This window comes from Diuraphis noxia, unplaced genomic scaffold (genome assembly GCF_037042655.1).
Source record: "Diuraphis noxia isolate RWA-SAM2 unplaced genomic scaffold, SU_Dnox_SAM2 contig0002, whole genome shotgun sequence".
NCBI lineage: Eukaryota > Metazoa > Arthropoda > Insecta > Hemiptera > Aphididae > Diuraphis > Diuraphis noxia.
The window spans coordinates 21,816,229-21,833,887 of record NW_028301712.1 but is presented as its reverse complement, the minus strand read 5'-3'; the positions used below and the strand labels follow the sequence as shown (position 1 = coordinate 21,833,887).

General features: G+C 24.5%; 1 protein-coding gene across 1 annotated transcript in view; it reads right to left on the bottom strand.

The window, feature by feature from the left end:
- Window positions 1–274: 274 nt before the first annotated feature.
- Window positions 275–17,659, bottom strand: part of LOC107165992 (uncharacterized) — an 80,262-nt gene continuing 62,877 nt past the window's right edge. Inside the window, exons 47-55 of the mRNA XM_089220011.1 lie at window positions 17,137–17,225; window positions 15,263–15,326; window positions 14,944–14,988; window positions 13,024–13,130; window positions 11,637–11,744; window positions 11,099–11,429; window positions 9,097–9,281; window positions 5,054–5,275; window positions 275–918 (exon numbers count right to left, since the gene is read on the bottom strand). Of these exons, the coding sequence (XP_089076137.1) occupies window positions 775–918; window positions 5,054–5,275; window positions 9,097–9,281; window positions 11,099–11,429; window positions 11,637–11,744; window positions 13,024–13,130; window positions 14,944–14,988; window positions 15,263–15,326; window positions 17,137–17,225 (1,295 nt within the window). The 3' untranslated portion in view covers window positions 275–774. The remainder of the gene's footprint in view (window positions 919–5,053; window positions 5,276–9,096; window positions 9,282–11,098; window positions 11,430–11,636; window positions 11,745–13,023; window positions 13,131–14,943; window positions 14,989–15,262; window positions 15,327–17,136; window positions 17,226–17,659) is intronic.

The following is a 17,659-nucleotide window of genomic DNA, read 5'->3' as shown; positions in this document are numbered from 1 at the left end:
TTAAAATTATGTATTTTTAATGTTTTTTTTTTTAGATTTAGTGAGAACAACTTATGAGGAACCTTATATTAAATTGTAAAGCCTATGAAATAAAAATTGAACATTTTATGTTTCCGGTATTTTTCTATTAAAAAATATATATATTTAATCTCTGTAAATAGATTTAAATGTTAAATTATTTATTTCTAACGAGTAATTAAAAAGTTCAAGAGGCACGATGTATTTAATATTTAAAATTAGATTTAAAATTAATATCACTATCAATAAAACAAAATTTATTTTGTATAATTTATTTTATTTTCATTACTTAGTATAATATTTAACATAGAATATTGTCATTGTCATTCGTCATTCGTTCACTCACATTGCTTGTTACGTTTTGTTTTACACGTCTTATGCACAGAGTTAATATTATAAAACACAAAATCACAAAATAGTGTCAACAAATCCAATCACAACTCTCAAGTTAACAATGACTTTTACTTCCAAGTTTAGGCTATAATAAAACGTCTATACTCTATTAGTATATGCATTGATCGTCAAGTTCATTTATTAATGCACCAAGGTGGAAATCGTAAATTATGGATTTGTTTAATACTCTGAAAAAAGTATATAAAATATATACGATAAGGGATTATAAAGTTAGGGTGGCAATCATACTAAAATACAATAAAAGTAATAAAAATAATTAAATAGGTAGGTATAAAATAATAAAAATAAAATAAAATAATAATAATTATAGTTTTAAACACATAAAAAAGACGAATGAGCGTGTCATTTGAAGCACACCGGTCCCACTTCGAAGCCGAATGCTTGATGTGGCAACCCGTAGTCGATTGGATAGAAATCTGTCAGTGGCAGACTGTTCAACTTGTTGGTACGGATTTCAAATACGGTTTCGCTTTTAGATTTTCTCGTCTAGAAAAAACAATTAATCTCATAACAAAATAAAATAATTCATTATTTGTATACATTAAAAAATTGCAAATTGCAGGTACAAAACATCTTATTATTTGAATCAGTTTTAATTTACTGAAGAATAAGAATGTCTAAAAATATTATTGATTAGAAAAGGGGAGATGATTATGTAAATTTTGATCTTAAAAATATTATTTTACTATAGGTAACTTTACGTAGTTATCGAGTCTCAGGCGAACATCGTCAATGAGTTGGTTACAGTAATGAATGTAATTTGTATTTTGGATACAGTTATAAATCGTTGAATACGAAAAACGATTATGAGCGTACGTGGTCTTTCAGCCTATTATTAAGGGTATTTTATTATATCATATACTTTGCACTGTTAAAATGTATTTATTATTCTATACATAATAAAGTAGGTTCAATAATTTTTTGTCCGAAAACGTCGCATTTATTATATTATTATTCATTAAATATTATAATACTATATTACTTTATTATTATTATAATATTTTAGTTAATACTTAAATGTTGGTTGCTATAGAATCGTGTAAATATAGATTTGTGGTATGAATATATGATTAATCTAAATATCTTAGAAATATTATGGTATTGTTCGAGTAATAATTTATTTAGTAGAGAAAAGTTTCAATTCCCTAAAATTATATTCTTTTGAAATGTAACAAAATAACTAAAATCGTTGAATGAAAACATATTATTTCTTGTACAAATTTCTCCTGAAGTAAAGTATATGAGTTGGATCAAATTGCTACCATAGTTGTTATTAGAAACCACTAATTCAATATTTAACCACAAATTGAAGATTGAAACATTTTTTCATACATGAAAAGTGTGTGGACATAACAAAAAAAAAACATCGTTAAGCCATTACAGTCGTCTCTCTGCTCAATATCAGTAGGTAGTAGAATATAGTAGCTGAAATTGAATACGCTACTAATCACTTAAAAAAATTAAATCATTAATATTTGGATATTTATTATATTAATTATTCTATTTGAATAATAAAACAATTCATAACTTAAATATAATTTATAATACAATTTATCCCTGGATTTCAATTGACTCGTAGTTACAACTCACCGGTAATGAAAAATCAGACGTTACGTAATTAAATTACGATGATATACAGTGAATTTAATGAAAATGATAAATTGTTTATGAAAAAAAAAAAAAATGATTTTGCACAACATGTTTACAGTTGGCAGATGCTATCATAAAATTACAACATATATTAGTCATATATATGTATATAGACATTAATATTATGAATATTATGGCGTTTTTAAACATTATTTTGATTAAAGCGTAATAATTATTTATGAAAAGTATTTTGAACAAATATATTTTATATTTATAATTTCTTGATAAACGTTGTCGTATTAATAAATCTGTATATATATATCGAATTAGTAGTAGTACCATAAGTTAAGGTATGTGATCATTTTTAATTTGAACATATAGGTACTTACCTAATAATAAATAATCGAATAGGTACTTACTACTTACTATACACATTATCAATGATAGTCCACAACGATAACTACAAACATTAATCAATTACATGTTATGTGAATTTTTTTCAGAATATTTAATTTTTTTTTATATGTTTTGTAATCAAAATTAAATAAATATTCTAACTGAATATCCTAACTATTAAAAAATATTTTTGATTTAAGTTTAATAGTTTTCAATGATAAGAGTCAATTAAATTTCAATTATCCGGGAAAAAAGTTTAAAAAATCACTAGACATAAAAATACAAAAGATTTATTGAATCATAGGATGAACATATTCAGAGACTTAATACCTAAGTCATAATTCTAAAGGAAATAATATAGAATATGCAGGAGATTAATATTTATGTGAATGATAAATAAATGCTCAGTTATTTTCACAGTTCAGCAGACAACTACGACAAAAGCATAATTACATATATATCACATCCGAAATTTCTAGAAAAGCCCTTTTATTCATATAATAATATTTACTTATCGATTTGGCAAACTTTATTATCTTGACAATAGTTGCTGAGTATTATAAATTAAAATGTATCATATTATACACTTTTATGAAAAAAACACCTACACGAAGTCACAAAATTATATAATGTTATTGTTAGTTGTATATAGTGATGTTGTAGAACGTATTATTGTATGTTGCATGATTTATATAAATATCACGAATATTGTTTGTACGTATTCAGTTCCTTTTTAAAATTGTTTAAGTACTTAAATTAATGGAATATAATTGTATGTTATATTTAATTTATGCAAGATACTGTTTACTGAAAAATAATCTCAACAATTAAATTATCACGATAATATATTATACAAGAATTATTTTTTCGATAGTAAAACGGGCTAATATTGTTTGAACTCTTACATCCGATAAGTTGTACTTGCTGTGTGTTGCTGTATGGCTGTATTTGTTTCATACAATATTGTATATAATAAATAACGCTAAGAAATAATAATAGTACCTACTGAGTTAGATTTAACTAAAGCTGTTTAATTGAAAATAAAATATAAAATGGTTTGTGAATGGAGAAGCAAATAATATTTCAGAAAAAATAAAACGTATTTAATATGTACGCGAACTTAAGAAAGGGAAATCAATAAAATGAAGGAAGGTATAACGGTTGAAAGTAAGTACGACAAGAAATAAATTAAGAGAATAAGAATAGCAACTTAACGCTGTTGTTAATGAAAAAGTATAGGACACTAGACTTAAATTTGGCCACTCGTCTCGCTTCACTCACTTCAGTGCAAGCAAAGGTATTATTATTATACTTAAATTGAAAATATATTAATTATTTCGTTTAAAATATAGTTATTAATATTATTATACACAATTTTAAAATTTGTACATAATATAGTTTTTCAATAAATACTTTAAGTAATCATATAAATTTAAAAAAATATATTTAAAAGTGGATATTTTAAAATGATTGGTTAATAATAATTAAGTAATGATAAATTAATTTAAACGAGTATGTAAAATCCTAGTACCTAGAATTAAACTGTTTAATTTTGTAGTTAGAAATATTAACACTGTCATAGATACGAGTTTTATTAGGATTTAAAAGTTTAATGTTAAAAAGCTAAAACATTTGTAAAATATTTTTGACCCATTATTTTTGTTCAGAAAAAGGTAGAAAAATTATGAGTAATCTTTTATTTAATTTTCAAATCTTAGAAATATAAATCAGAATTTTTATACATTTCTAACTCATAAAATTAATAAATTCTGTAGTTTTGTCGAAGTTTGTCCTTTAACGCTCATAAAAATTATTTGGTTTTACGCTGAAGTTTTTATTTATTTGTTTATTTAATTTAAAAGAGCCCATAAGTTATAAAGAATTTTGTATTCAATTTTCATATTACAGGTTGGAATATTAAATATTTAAATTCATAATATAGGACGTAGGTATACAGTTACACATACACACTTATAACACTACATATAAAAGTGAAATCAAATTGTAAAATAATATTGAAGTAAACAACTGTTGGGAATGTAAAAACTCAAATATTTACTACTAATAACGAGTTCTTAACTTGTTTTTTTTTAAAATTGAAAATAGTTCATTTTCCGGGTTTCTAGTTCTTGACAATCGTATCGACAACAAATTTTTTTTTAAATAAGAAATATACAATCTGTACTCATGGGCACAATAAGAATATGTGGTGTAATATATTTTTTTTAACATGAAAATGTGAGGGAAGCAATCACCCAGTGAAAGTACTATCTAACTATTTGTGTATTAATAATTTTTTATTTTATTTTTTTATTTTATATAATTTTAATTTAAACAACTAATTTGAAATTTAAAATATGATCTTTAAAATCTTTATTTCATAGTAACACGAAATATTTAAATTGAAATTTATAATTAAAAAATAATAACAAGGTTATTTTGTCCTAAAATCTAATAGTTATTTTGGACAATTTTTAGATTCTGCAGTTAATCACTCAATTGATAGACGTTTCATATTTTATTATAGCACTTCATCATTATCAAAATATCGAGTAGAAATGCTAGAAGTATTATCTACTTAAAACTATCTAATGAGTGTATTTTGATTGTAAAAAATAAAAAGATTTCTACGCACTTTGCAGCCATCGACCAACACGTCCACTTTGGGTGATCCTGGTTCAGACGAAAACTCTATCGAATTCTCTCCCATAAACTTGACGGCCATGTCATATGAGTTGGACTTCGAATTATACCATGCGGCACTGTTTATGCACGTGTAAGTGAAGTTTTGGTATCCATTTTGGCTGAGCAATCTTAGAAAATTCATCTGCACTGGTCCCACAGTTTCATAAGTAATCTATTAACAATATAATCGTGCAAAATAAATGTTTTAGCGAGACTGTTGCATTTTTGACTTTATCTATCTACATTCTACATATTGTACGGAAATCCATATATTTAGCAATATGTGTAATTGTTTTATATAAACGCTTAAACAGATAACACCAAATAAAAACCCATTTGTATCGCATTTTTATGATAAATATATTACATGTTGTGATTGGAAAAAATGTATTATTTATAGCCAAAATGCAACATGATTTTTGTTGCGATAAAATTTGGTAGGAAATTAACTAAGTTTGAAATTTAATATTAGTTTAACATTTTTAATATTGAACATTTAATTTTTAAATTTTATTATATTTATACATATTTACTTTTATCAAAATCTACCTACTATTATAAAATAATTTTTGAATTTATTGTATATTTCAAAAACTAATATACATATTGATCGCTAGTCGCTATAATATTGATATATTATCACCTTGAAATTGTGGTATAAAATAGATGACAATGATTATTTTCAATTAAGTGTGAGGTGCTACTTTTAAGACATTTTGTTTGATAACTATCGGCTGATTTTCAAAATACTTATCGAAAAGTATTTGAGTTTCTCAATAATATATAATATAGAAGATACTTACATATATTGTTTAATGTTTATACACCAATCGTACTTTTATTTTTAATTAAATAATTTAAAATATTAATTTGACTTTTAACGACTAGAAATACAACATGTAAACGAATATTTAATTATTTAGCCACGTAAAATTCCAAAAAAATATTTTTGGTTAAATATTTCTGTATTTTATTACAATATACCAAGTTATATTGTTTTAGAAAAGTAAGTATTTTCGAATTATAGAATTAAAATACTTTAAACTAGGTAGGTACCTTTTCTAAAAATGAAGTGATTTAATATTTTAATACTCTAGTAGTAGCATTTAAGTTTGCTAATGTAACAGATACCGATGATCAACTTGATTTTCATATATGTTTGCTATTAGGTACTTTTAATATTTTAAATTTAAATTTAACACACATAATCATGTAGTATATTTTCATATGACTCGATAAAAGAAATATGAAAGTTGAGTGAAGTATAGTGAAGAAGAAGTAGATAGATAATAATTAGGTAAGTATGCAAAATTTATTTTCTTTAGGAAAATGACTGAGATATTTTTGTGGCAATTGTTTTTAATTTTATAAATAATTTATATGTATTATTATAGTATAATATGACATTAAAAATAGTATTAGATGTAAGTATGTACTTAGTATTATGTATAGTGTATACCTACTATTATATTATATTATATTTATTGCTGAATATTTTATACATTATGTCGAAATTTTATTATTAAGAAAAGTTTAACGAATCTTTTAATATTATTGTTATGATTTTATGAAGCTATCGTTAAGACATGATAGAAAAATAACAATAGTTTAATTTAATATATGGCTAGTTTGTAAAATTATTGTTAATTGCTATTGGCATTGATGTACGGAACAAATGTTGGAAATTTTATATTAAATTAGTATTAACTACAATAAGGAACTTGCAAAGCCGATATTCTTTGAATAATAGACTCTTACCTTATATTTTCCTATTGATTTAAAACATTTAAGTTGTAAGAAAGTTTTTAGAAATTTTATGATTATTAATTTTGTTTTTCATTTTTATTAAAGATTATGCAATGAATTGGTCGATTGATTGAATTTTTTAAATTTATGTTAGTGATTAAAAGAAGCTCGGTTGGCTCAAATATTTGAGATTCGGCTCAATGTTTTTTATTTCATTAAAAAAAAAGAGATTCAAAAGAGCAATGTAATCGTGATAAGTAAAATTGAAAGTAAAATAATAATCCTACCTCATATATAAATTAATATAAAAAATATAGTGTTTTAAATATATTTAGGAATATTCAATTCTGTTTAATTCTATAGAAAGTTATGAATATTAGTTAAGAGGTGGGTTATTATGGTTAAAATACACTATTTGAAATTAAAAAAGTATTTGTTGTACATAGAGTTGTAGAGTACAACTGAATACTAAGTGCAGTTAAGACATAAAAATAATTCAATGTTTATTTAAAAAAAATTATCATAAGATACAACAAAAATTATTATAGTTTGTTTCTTTAAATTATTTGCAAGCAAAATAAATGCATTCCACGGATCTTTAAAAAAAATGATTTTAGAATGTGGCCCCTGGGTCATTATAACTTATTGAATCTACTATAATTTCAGTGAATATCATTTTGATTAGTATACAAGGGTTTTTCAAATCCACAACATTAATATTAATTATTTTTTTGATTTTAAAAGTTATTTTTAATTTCCCACGAGACACTATCGTTTTAAAGAAAAATATTCGCTTGTAATATGTTTCATTGAGAGAGTCTATATAAATTAGATAATTAAAACAAAATCATTAAACAATAATGAGACATTTTGAACAATTTGATTACAGCTATAAAAATAATAAATGTACATGTTATATGTATAAGTACACATGCTTATAGTAATGAATGTGTTCAATATGTTACAGTATTAAAACTTAAGACCTAAAATTACAATGAAAAGGATGACATTATGGTGTTGCGTTAATCTTCTTATAAGATACCTTGTATAACACTCGTCAAACGATGATAAATGTTAGGTGGGAGACTGGTATTTATACTACGTTTCTTGATTCACCTCTTTATTTAAAGCCCTTATATTTGAGACAAGTCAAAAAAATGCAGCCTAAAAATATATTTGCGTAGAAATAATAATAAATGTTTACATTTACTAATGTTTATTTATCGTACATAATGTTTGTCAACATTTTTTAATGGTTTTTTGTTAGCATAGTTTTCACCATTTATATACCTTTCAATTCCATAATAATATGTATAAATATCATTTTTTATAGATAGGTGGGTACTTACACGAATGTAAAAATTATATTTTCAGTATTTCATTTAATGTCCTATTTTATTTTGGTACTCAAAATGTTTTTAACCCCCATCAAAAAATACACAGAATAATTATAAATGGAAATCAAATTGTTTTTTAAGTATAGATTATCTACGAGAAATTGATTAAAATTGTAATCATACAAAGATCTAAAATTATAAAAATACTAAGAAGTATAATTTATATTTTATTCATTTATAGTGAATAAGTTATAATATTGTATTGATTATTATTTATATATATTTAATAATTTTTTAGCAAATATTTTTTCTATAGAATTTATTGAATAATAGGTATTATGAAATTAAATCATACACGTTAACGATAAATGCCAAAATAATTATTACAATAACGATATTTAAGTTACATGCAATGTAAATTAATAAATAATATTATTTATGAATTATTGAAAATATTCTTCCGTCGAATTATAACTAATATCGTAACCAAACTCCAGTAGTCGTCATCACAATATAACGGCCGAGGAGTAGATTATATTATAGAATGTTCAAATATATTATAACTATTAAATGAGATCCTGTCCTCAAATGTATCCTGATGGATTTCCGGTAATGCTGTCACCGGGGTATACATAAAACGATTTTTTATGACGCATCATTCGACCGTGACGCGTGGTAAACGGAGGCGAGTGAACGTGGTAGAAAAAGTTTACCCAAAAAATCACAGCCCCGGCAATCATGGCGATTAAAATGTAATTCGATTTGTGTTTCGAGTTGTTTTTTATTATCATTATTATTTTACAATATTTTTGAATACCATCATGCTGCTGTGACATCTACGCCAACGCCACACTCGACACAGACGCGCACCACGGTTTACTATCATTATCATATTTCAATAACATCTTACTTTGAAACCGCCCCTGAGATTTGAATACCAGTCCGTCTTGTCGCCTTCCTTACGCCACGGGATGTTTGGCATTTGACTTGAGTGTATATCTGGAAATACGCACGTTTCTCCGCCGCTGCTCATGTTACAATACACGTACACGGCGTCGTATGGCATACCCAAGTTTGGGTCGATCCAGTACCATCCTAGAACGCATTATTATTAACACCGTTGTAGAAACCGATATTACAATATAATAATATAATATAATATTGTATAGAGACGGAACCATCTATTTGATACAATTTATAGTATTCCAATGCATAATATATTATTATTATTATACAATACGCTCATCCGAAATTATTATTAATGATTATCTATAGTATAAAATGGTTCGTCTGGTGATGGTGGTTAGGTACCTGACGATTATATTATAGCCTTGGGAAATTAATCATTATGCATTGAGCTAGTTCCGAAATTATATTATTATTATTTTTGTTTAAATTCGATAAGATATATTTATCGTTAGTCAACGGCAATAGAATAAATTATTAGTACCATTAAACATAGAAAAATTCATAAAGGTTTAGTTATTAAAATTTAGTTTTGAATTTTTTTTTTTTTATTAAACGAAATATACCCTCGGTGACATAGGCCATTAGGTTACAAAATTAGTTTTGAATTTATATTATTTAAAAAGTACATAACTGGTACGACAATACTCTTATGTGCTATTGTCACCGTTTAACATTCACCAATGTAAAATAGTTAGGTTTAAATTAATTTTGTTTTTAATGAGTACCTGAGACATATTTTGCACATCTTGTTTCGAATACAGTTTTCTATATTTAATGATGCGTTTCAAAAATATTTATAACAGAATAGATTGGGGTTCTAGGATTATCTTTATCGAATCAATCACGTATATTACTAATGACTAAAAACAGAACTGTTCAAAATGTCAATACATTTATTTCAAAATTATGACTCAGTAAAATATTGTTTATTACTTTTTTCATTAATTAATTTGTTTTTAATAACCTTCAGAAACATGAGTTTATTTATATTTTTGATACCATACCATAATGATCACTGGCCTAGAAGGAAGATGGTATCGAAATAGTTTGAAATGTTTTACTAAATATCATATCTAACGTAATACATAAATTATCTTAATATTTTTGTTACGAAACTGGTGAACATTTTTCAGTTTTATACTAGTTTCAACTGGACATATTTCCCTTATCCCAAATTCTATATAATTTTGAATATTTACTCGAAATACTAAAAAATAAAAAATGAAATGGTTTATAGCTTTAACATTAAAACAGTGAAAGCAGTTGCGCATTTTAGTTTATACATTATCGGTAAAGATTAGAATTAGGCTATGAATAATAGTTATTTTACATTAAAACGATTAATCGAAAAAAAAAAAACAACCACTGTTTATAATGTGTGTAGTGTGTACATTGTGTTTTTAGTAAATTAATTATAAACAATTAGGATGCATGCGTGGTATAATATATTTAATACACCGAATCTAAACAAATAGTTTTGGATAAAGTTTTCAATAAATTAAACGTTCAATAATGGATTGAACAAATATTTTTGAAATCCGGTAGTAATTTTGGTATCATTTTTTAATGAAAACTGTGTAGACAAAATATAGGTTTTATTACTTTTATTTGACACAAATTAATATACCACCCCATTAATATTGTATTATGTTTTGTGCGTAGGAGGTATAATAACCGTTTTAATCACGACTATAACTTTTTACGGAGGTATTCTGTCAACTACTTAAGTGTATTAATAACAATAATTAATAGCTTTTGATTATATAAGTTATTATAACTATTCTTGTCTGATTCACTAAAGTCTAAAAGCGTACCTATATATGCTGCTGTTAATAATCTTAATTGTTTGATGACTGTTTATACAATTTCGGTGCTGTGTAAGTTCGTGTGATAAGATACCGTAAATTAACTAACGTATATCGTATGGATATAATTATAATTACCATCTTTAAACTGTGGATGCCCGTAAAACAAATCTTTGCACGTCATGACGGGATTTTCACGGGTTCCGACAGGCTTTCTTATTCGTTCCAGATCTTGTCTCATACTGTAAATCGAACTTACAATGTCTATGTATTTAGGGCCATCATTATTGTCACTTGGTCCTGAACTACTCGTTTTTGTTTTTGCGCTGTCTTCGGAATTGATTTCATTGAATTCCCGTTTCCATCGGGCCAAAGCGTTTTGCTGAAATCCAGCCAACTCAGGTGGTAATAGTGGTAATTCACCCGGTGGTCCCGGAGGACCCGGAGGTCCTGGAGGTCCTTGTTCACCCTGTAGAGATAAAAATTGAATATTGTTCACAGTTCAATGATAAAGTGTCTGAAAACTACAGTAATTATATTTACTTAAATACTAGAGAAGAATGTTTTTAAATTTTAATAGGAATTAAGATGTTACTTATTCGATATATATATATTGAAAACTAAATTTTTCATTTTTATTTTAAGAAAGTGAATAAAACATTTTACTCTAACAAACCTTGTTTCCAGCTACTCCTTCGATACCTTTGGGACCTGGCAAGCCTTCAACACCTGGGACTCCAACCGGACCATCATTGCCTTTAGTTCCTATTAACCCAATGGGACCCTTAAAAATAATTATTTGTTTTATTAAATACTTTATAAACAATACTTATTCATTTTTAGATTGCAAATGTAAATAATTTAAAAAATAAATAGGATGTGAGAATAAACTAATCTATTAAATTCAAAATGTTTAGACTTCGAGGTGTCTACCAGCTCATGTGAAGTATTTTTAAATTTTTAAAATTATTTTTATCAAATATCCAATGCTTCTACGTTACTGGATAGTAAAAATACTATACATTTACCCATTTATCATAATGAACATTTTTTGTTGTTGTTAATCCTCACTTCCGTTTGACAAATTACTCTCATTTAGCACAAAAACCGTATTGTGAATACTTTTTTTTCACCACAAAAAAAAAAAAAAAAAACAATTTTCTGACATTTTGTTTGGTTGTAATATTGTTTACATTGAATAGATCTTAAGACGCCCACAATATTGTAAATCTTATGTTTACAAAATGGTATTTTAATTTTGTCATACTATGATTAAAAACATATTCTAAATTAGAGTCTATATCGTTTAAAATAATCAAATTAAGATGGAATATGGCATTTAATATCTTATATGATTATTAAAACGTACAGATTAATGCAAAATAATGTCAGAAAAAAAGTACATTTATTATTTAAAAAAAAATTTACCCATACTTAACCTACCCTAAATTAAATGAAATATCTTGACTAACATCAATATTTATTTTATATTCCTAATTATGGATTGTATTTACTATTTTAAATAATATTTAAATAAATTTATAATTTTTATAATAAAAAGTTACAATGAGAATTATGTTATTCCATATCCAATTAAGTCATTATAACATTTCAGTATTTGTATTTTTAACTTTTACCAAAGTTGTAGTTTATATAGTTAATTAAATGATTGTTTAAAAAAATATTATTTTTGTTAATGAGGTGGTTGTTTTCCTCTAAAGAAGTTACTTTTGAGAATTTTTCTCATAGATTGATTATTAAAAAAAAAAACAGTAGGTTTTGATTAGATAGTGGTTAAAGTTTTATATTATGTTTCTCCCTCTCATTCTTATTCTATAAAATAAAGATTTTACCGTGTTTATCTAGCCTGTATTTAGGGATAGTACCATTTTTATTAGGTTTATAGCTATATTGAATATTGAAAAAAGACACCTATACAAAAATCTAAATTTTCAGAATAAATATAAATAATGAGCCAGTAGCGAAAAAAATATTTCTATATTATAAAATATAGTACTTTTATTGATATTTAAGGAATTTTATCATCTAATGGTTTATATTACCATTTCTCCTTTTTGACCTTCGGGTCCTCGATCTCCTCGTTCACACTTGTCACCTTTCTCGCCTTCATGACCTTTGATACCCATTGGACCTATTTCTCCAGGATGACCTAAAATAATAGTTACGTAAATACGACATTTTGTTTTTATGTTACTATAGCAAAACCAGCAATTGTTGCCCCAAGGTAGTGGAGTTCCATCTTTTGAAGGTTGTGTATACTGTATACATAATATTATATAAGTATAAGTAACACAACAAAAACCATTTAAACATAATGGTAGTTTTAGTACATACATTATGAGGAAGTACTAGTTTAAATGACAAAATTTCATTCATGCGGAAAACATTATATGATTAGGTATATTTTATTAAATGGTAATTTGACAAATTAACATTTCAACGTGGTTTAATAAAAATAAAAATGTATTTTGCTAACATGATAATTTTCATGATTACTATGTTATGTTTATAGTGCCCAATAGGCAATTTTAATATTTTTTATTAATTCAATGCTAAATCAGTTTACATAGATAGATTTAATTGAAGTCAAGAAATATTTTAAGATAATCTGTTACCTATATTGTAATTTTATGAAGTCTGCGAATACAATTTATAATTTGTATAAAAATCACGAGTTAAAATAATATTGACTGAAACTACTGGTTAAAACGTTGTTTATTTCTATTCATTGTAGATACTTTGTTAAATTATTTAATCTAACAGTTACACATTTCGTATAACTATATAGTTTTGTTTAATATAAAATAAGGTATAATAAAATTTTGGTGTGTCAAAAATTTTATATTTATTATTTGACCTTTGACATCAAAAAGATGGCTGACCTCCGGATTATACTATTATATTTCCCATTAAACTAAATAACACACGGAATTGTTTTGAATATTGATACTAATTAATAGTGTCACAATAATTTTAGGCCATTTTAAAATGGCTGATAAATAATATTATTCCTATTTAAATAATATATATATCATTAATTGGTACATAAAATATTTATGTTTTTATACATTATACAAACAACTTAGAGTAGGTCAGTATGTCTAGGACTCACTACTCACAATATATATGTATACAAAATTACGATCAGATGTTATCAAATATACGTCGGATAAATAATATATGTAATAAATTATTCACTAAACATTTTTATACAAACATACAAACTATGCATAGAAATCAAATGTGTGGCGTCAAAAAACCATACATATTTTTTTCACATCATACTAAAATCAAGATAAATTAATTTTTTGACGTCGTATTTATTGTATAACTATTGTATAGAGAAATTATTATCAATTACTTTTTTCATTGGTTATCATGTAAATTGTTAAAAAGTACCTAATTACGAGGCTTATATTTTTAGTGATAAATGTTATAGTAGTTACACCTCTACATTTCAATAATACTCTGTTAAATAATAAAAATAATTTGTTTTTTCTATAGAAAAATATAATTTATAAAATCAATTATTAAGTGTAACATATGTTATATTAATTAATTAGTGGTAACCATTTAAATCTTAAGCTTTTAAAGTCAGAAAATGTAGAAGCCATTGATATTTAAATTTATGTTGTAATTTTCTATTACAAATACTAAGTTTATAGTGAAATTTCTACTTTATGTTGTTTAGAGAGATTTTATTGATTTCTAAAACAGTAAAACCTTTGAATAAAATATTGGCTCCTTTAAGTGTTTGATGTGTTTTACATTATATCAATTATTATATATAATTTTGCTTTTTATCTGCAAAATGAATATGTAATTAAATGTAATTGATATTTGATAAAATATACAAAAAAATACAATATTAGATATTGTATGTGGCATTGTGGCAATATGAATAATAGGTAGATATGTTATAAAAATATAAACTAATAATAATATCTTATATTGTATTATACCTTTTGGTCCCCGTTTTCCTCGTTCTCCTTTTTCTCCAGTAGGGCCTGTTGACATTATACAATGAATTATATAATAAACATGCATTTTATATTATTTAAATATGCGTGCATATTTAGTTATAAGTAACCAATATTTTTTTATCATTTGTGAATGTTACAAAATTAAAATATAAAAATGTACATGATGTTAATTTATAATAACATGAAACATAACCAGGAAATTACAGTATTAATTAAATTCAAGGTATATAAATTGTGAATAGCTAATCGATTGTTTTCAAAAGAAAAATTTTGATTTTGATACAAAAGTCATGTTTACCAATTTCACCAATTTTGCCTGGTTCTCCGTCCTTTCCTGGTTTTCCTGGTAAACCAACTTCACCCTGTATTTAAAATAATACAAATATTATTTAAAAAATATTTAACAAGACATTACAATTACATAGCACTTATTAGTTATTATTGTTTCTAAAATATTTTTCCTACTACTTTAAATTCTAAGTTGAATGATGAATGTATTGATTTTACAATGATATAATGATGTGTGCGTTTTTTGTATTTGTGTTAGCCTACATAATATTAGTTGAAATAATGGTTTTCAAGTTCATAATATTTTTAAAAAATGAATTTAGTTTGTAAATTTAGGAGATCTACAATTAAAATTCCAAATAGTTTTAAAATTTTAAAATTAAGGAAAATCTTATAATTTTATGCAAAATCGGTTTTTGACCAAATCGATTTTGGTTTTTGGTGTAACCCTAAAAAAATTACCATAGATACATGATATTCAATGAAAGTTTATGTTATCGTATCAGAATTTTATACACACCATACAATTTTCAAAATATTTGGAGCTTTTTATCGGTATAACTGGTAAACGAAGGGTTTTATGATTATTATTTGTTGTGTTTTTCATCACGTTTTAGGAGAAGGAAATTTCCCATAATCTTCAAAATTGATAGTGGTTTTAGTATTTAGTTATAAAATGTAATATAGTTGATTTTATTATTCTATATTTTTTTTTCATTTGTTTGGTAGGGGTTTACGATAACATATATCATATCACTCTGGTTATACACATTATACTAAGTGATAATATGGAAATTTATAACATTGGAATAAATAATAATAATAATACAATGAATAGCAATTATATAAATTATTGTAATACAAATACTTATACTAATAAGTAAAAACAAGCTTCGACGCTAATAAGTATTAATTAATATCATCGATAAATACAATATTTAAAATAACAATATTATAGCAGTATATTAGCTGTGTAAGATATGATCTATATTATGTTTCATATTTATGTATACCTAAATTATGTGTCTAATATTTGGATAATTTTAAAAAGTACGCAATTGTATTTTTACATTTCATCATATATTAATCAGTTAAGAATTATGAATTAATCTTAGATAAATAAATACATTTTTAAAATTTTAAAATTTGATTAAACTTATTGTCATAGCCCAAGTTATTTTATAAAATGTGAAATTGCTATTAATAATAACTCATTTAATTAAGTAAAAAAAGATAGGTACTTTTATATTTTTGTTTAAAAATAAACTGTTTTCAAACGTAAAACGAATTCATAATACGATTTTAAATTGAGTTGTTAGTGTTGAAACAAATTTATAGTAAAATGTACATTTGAATAATTCAAATAATCAACGTCAACACGTCAACAAGTACTGAAACTTGTATGTAGACCTATTTTATTGAATTGTTAAATGTTATATTCTATAGAATATTTTTACGAGTTGTTCTTCATTCATATATATAATATTATTAAATAATATATTAAAAAAATCTTTCAATAATATCTTTATTTTTAAACATGAAGGGGTAAAACTATAATATAGATGCTTGCAGTATATATTACGTGTTATGATCGAGTGAAGGCTTTGTGTTATTAAAATGGAATATTTTACAAAAGAAAAACGAACTTGGTTTCCCGTGCAGGTTTTTTAAAATGATTTGTTGTAGGTATTCTTTAAAGTTCAAATAGAGGTAAAAAATGCGTTAGATGCATTTGAAATAAAAGTATAAATAATTGCATCATTCATGAATATTTTTTATAAAAGTTATAATCGCTTAAAAATTTAAAAAATAAATGTAATCTGATATTACTAAGATACTATGATTTACTTCAATAAAATAAAAATAATAATTAAATATACTTACCGCTAAACCAGGTGAACCTATTGGTCCTTGAGGTCCTTGTGCACCTGGACTACCTGATATCCCAACAGGTCCGGGTAAACCTACACCTCCTGCAAAATTAAAAATTAAAACGTAAAAATGAAAATTTATTAATTTTAAAATAATTAACGTACTAAGATAATTACTTAATTGTCTAATAAGATTTATAGAAAACATATGTTTTATTTTAGAAGTTAATATATATATATATATGTATAATATAAGTCCCCTGTGTTTATCTTTAAGTGTAGAATCCATTTTAAATTAAAAAAAAAAATATAGTACCAGAACCGATTTTCATAAAATTATATTTTTTTAAAATTTTAAATAACTTATTGTCTTTGTTATGAGATTTATAAAATAGCATCTCTAAAAAAAAAAAAAATTTCTGTACTTCAATTAATCCATGAAATGAATTCAATTTAATATTATACTTTTAAATTTAAATTTACTTACATTCAAAAATACAGTAGTGCTTTGTTGCTAATCTAGTTGTTTAGATATT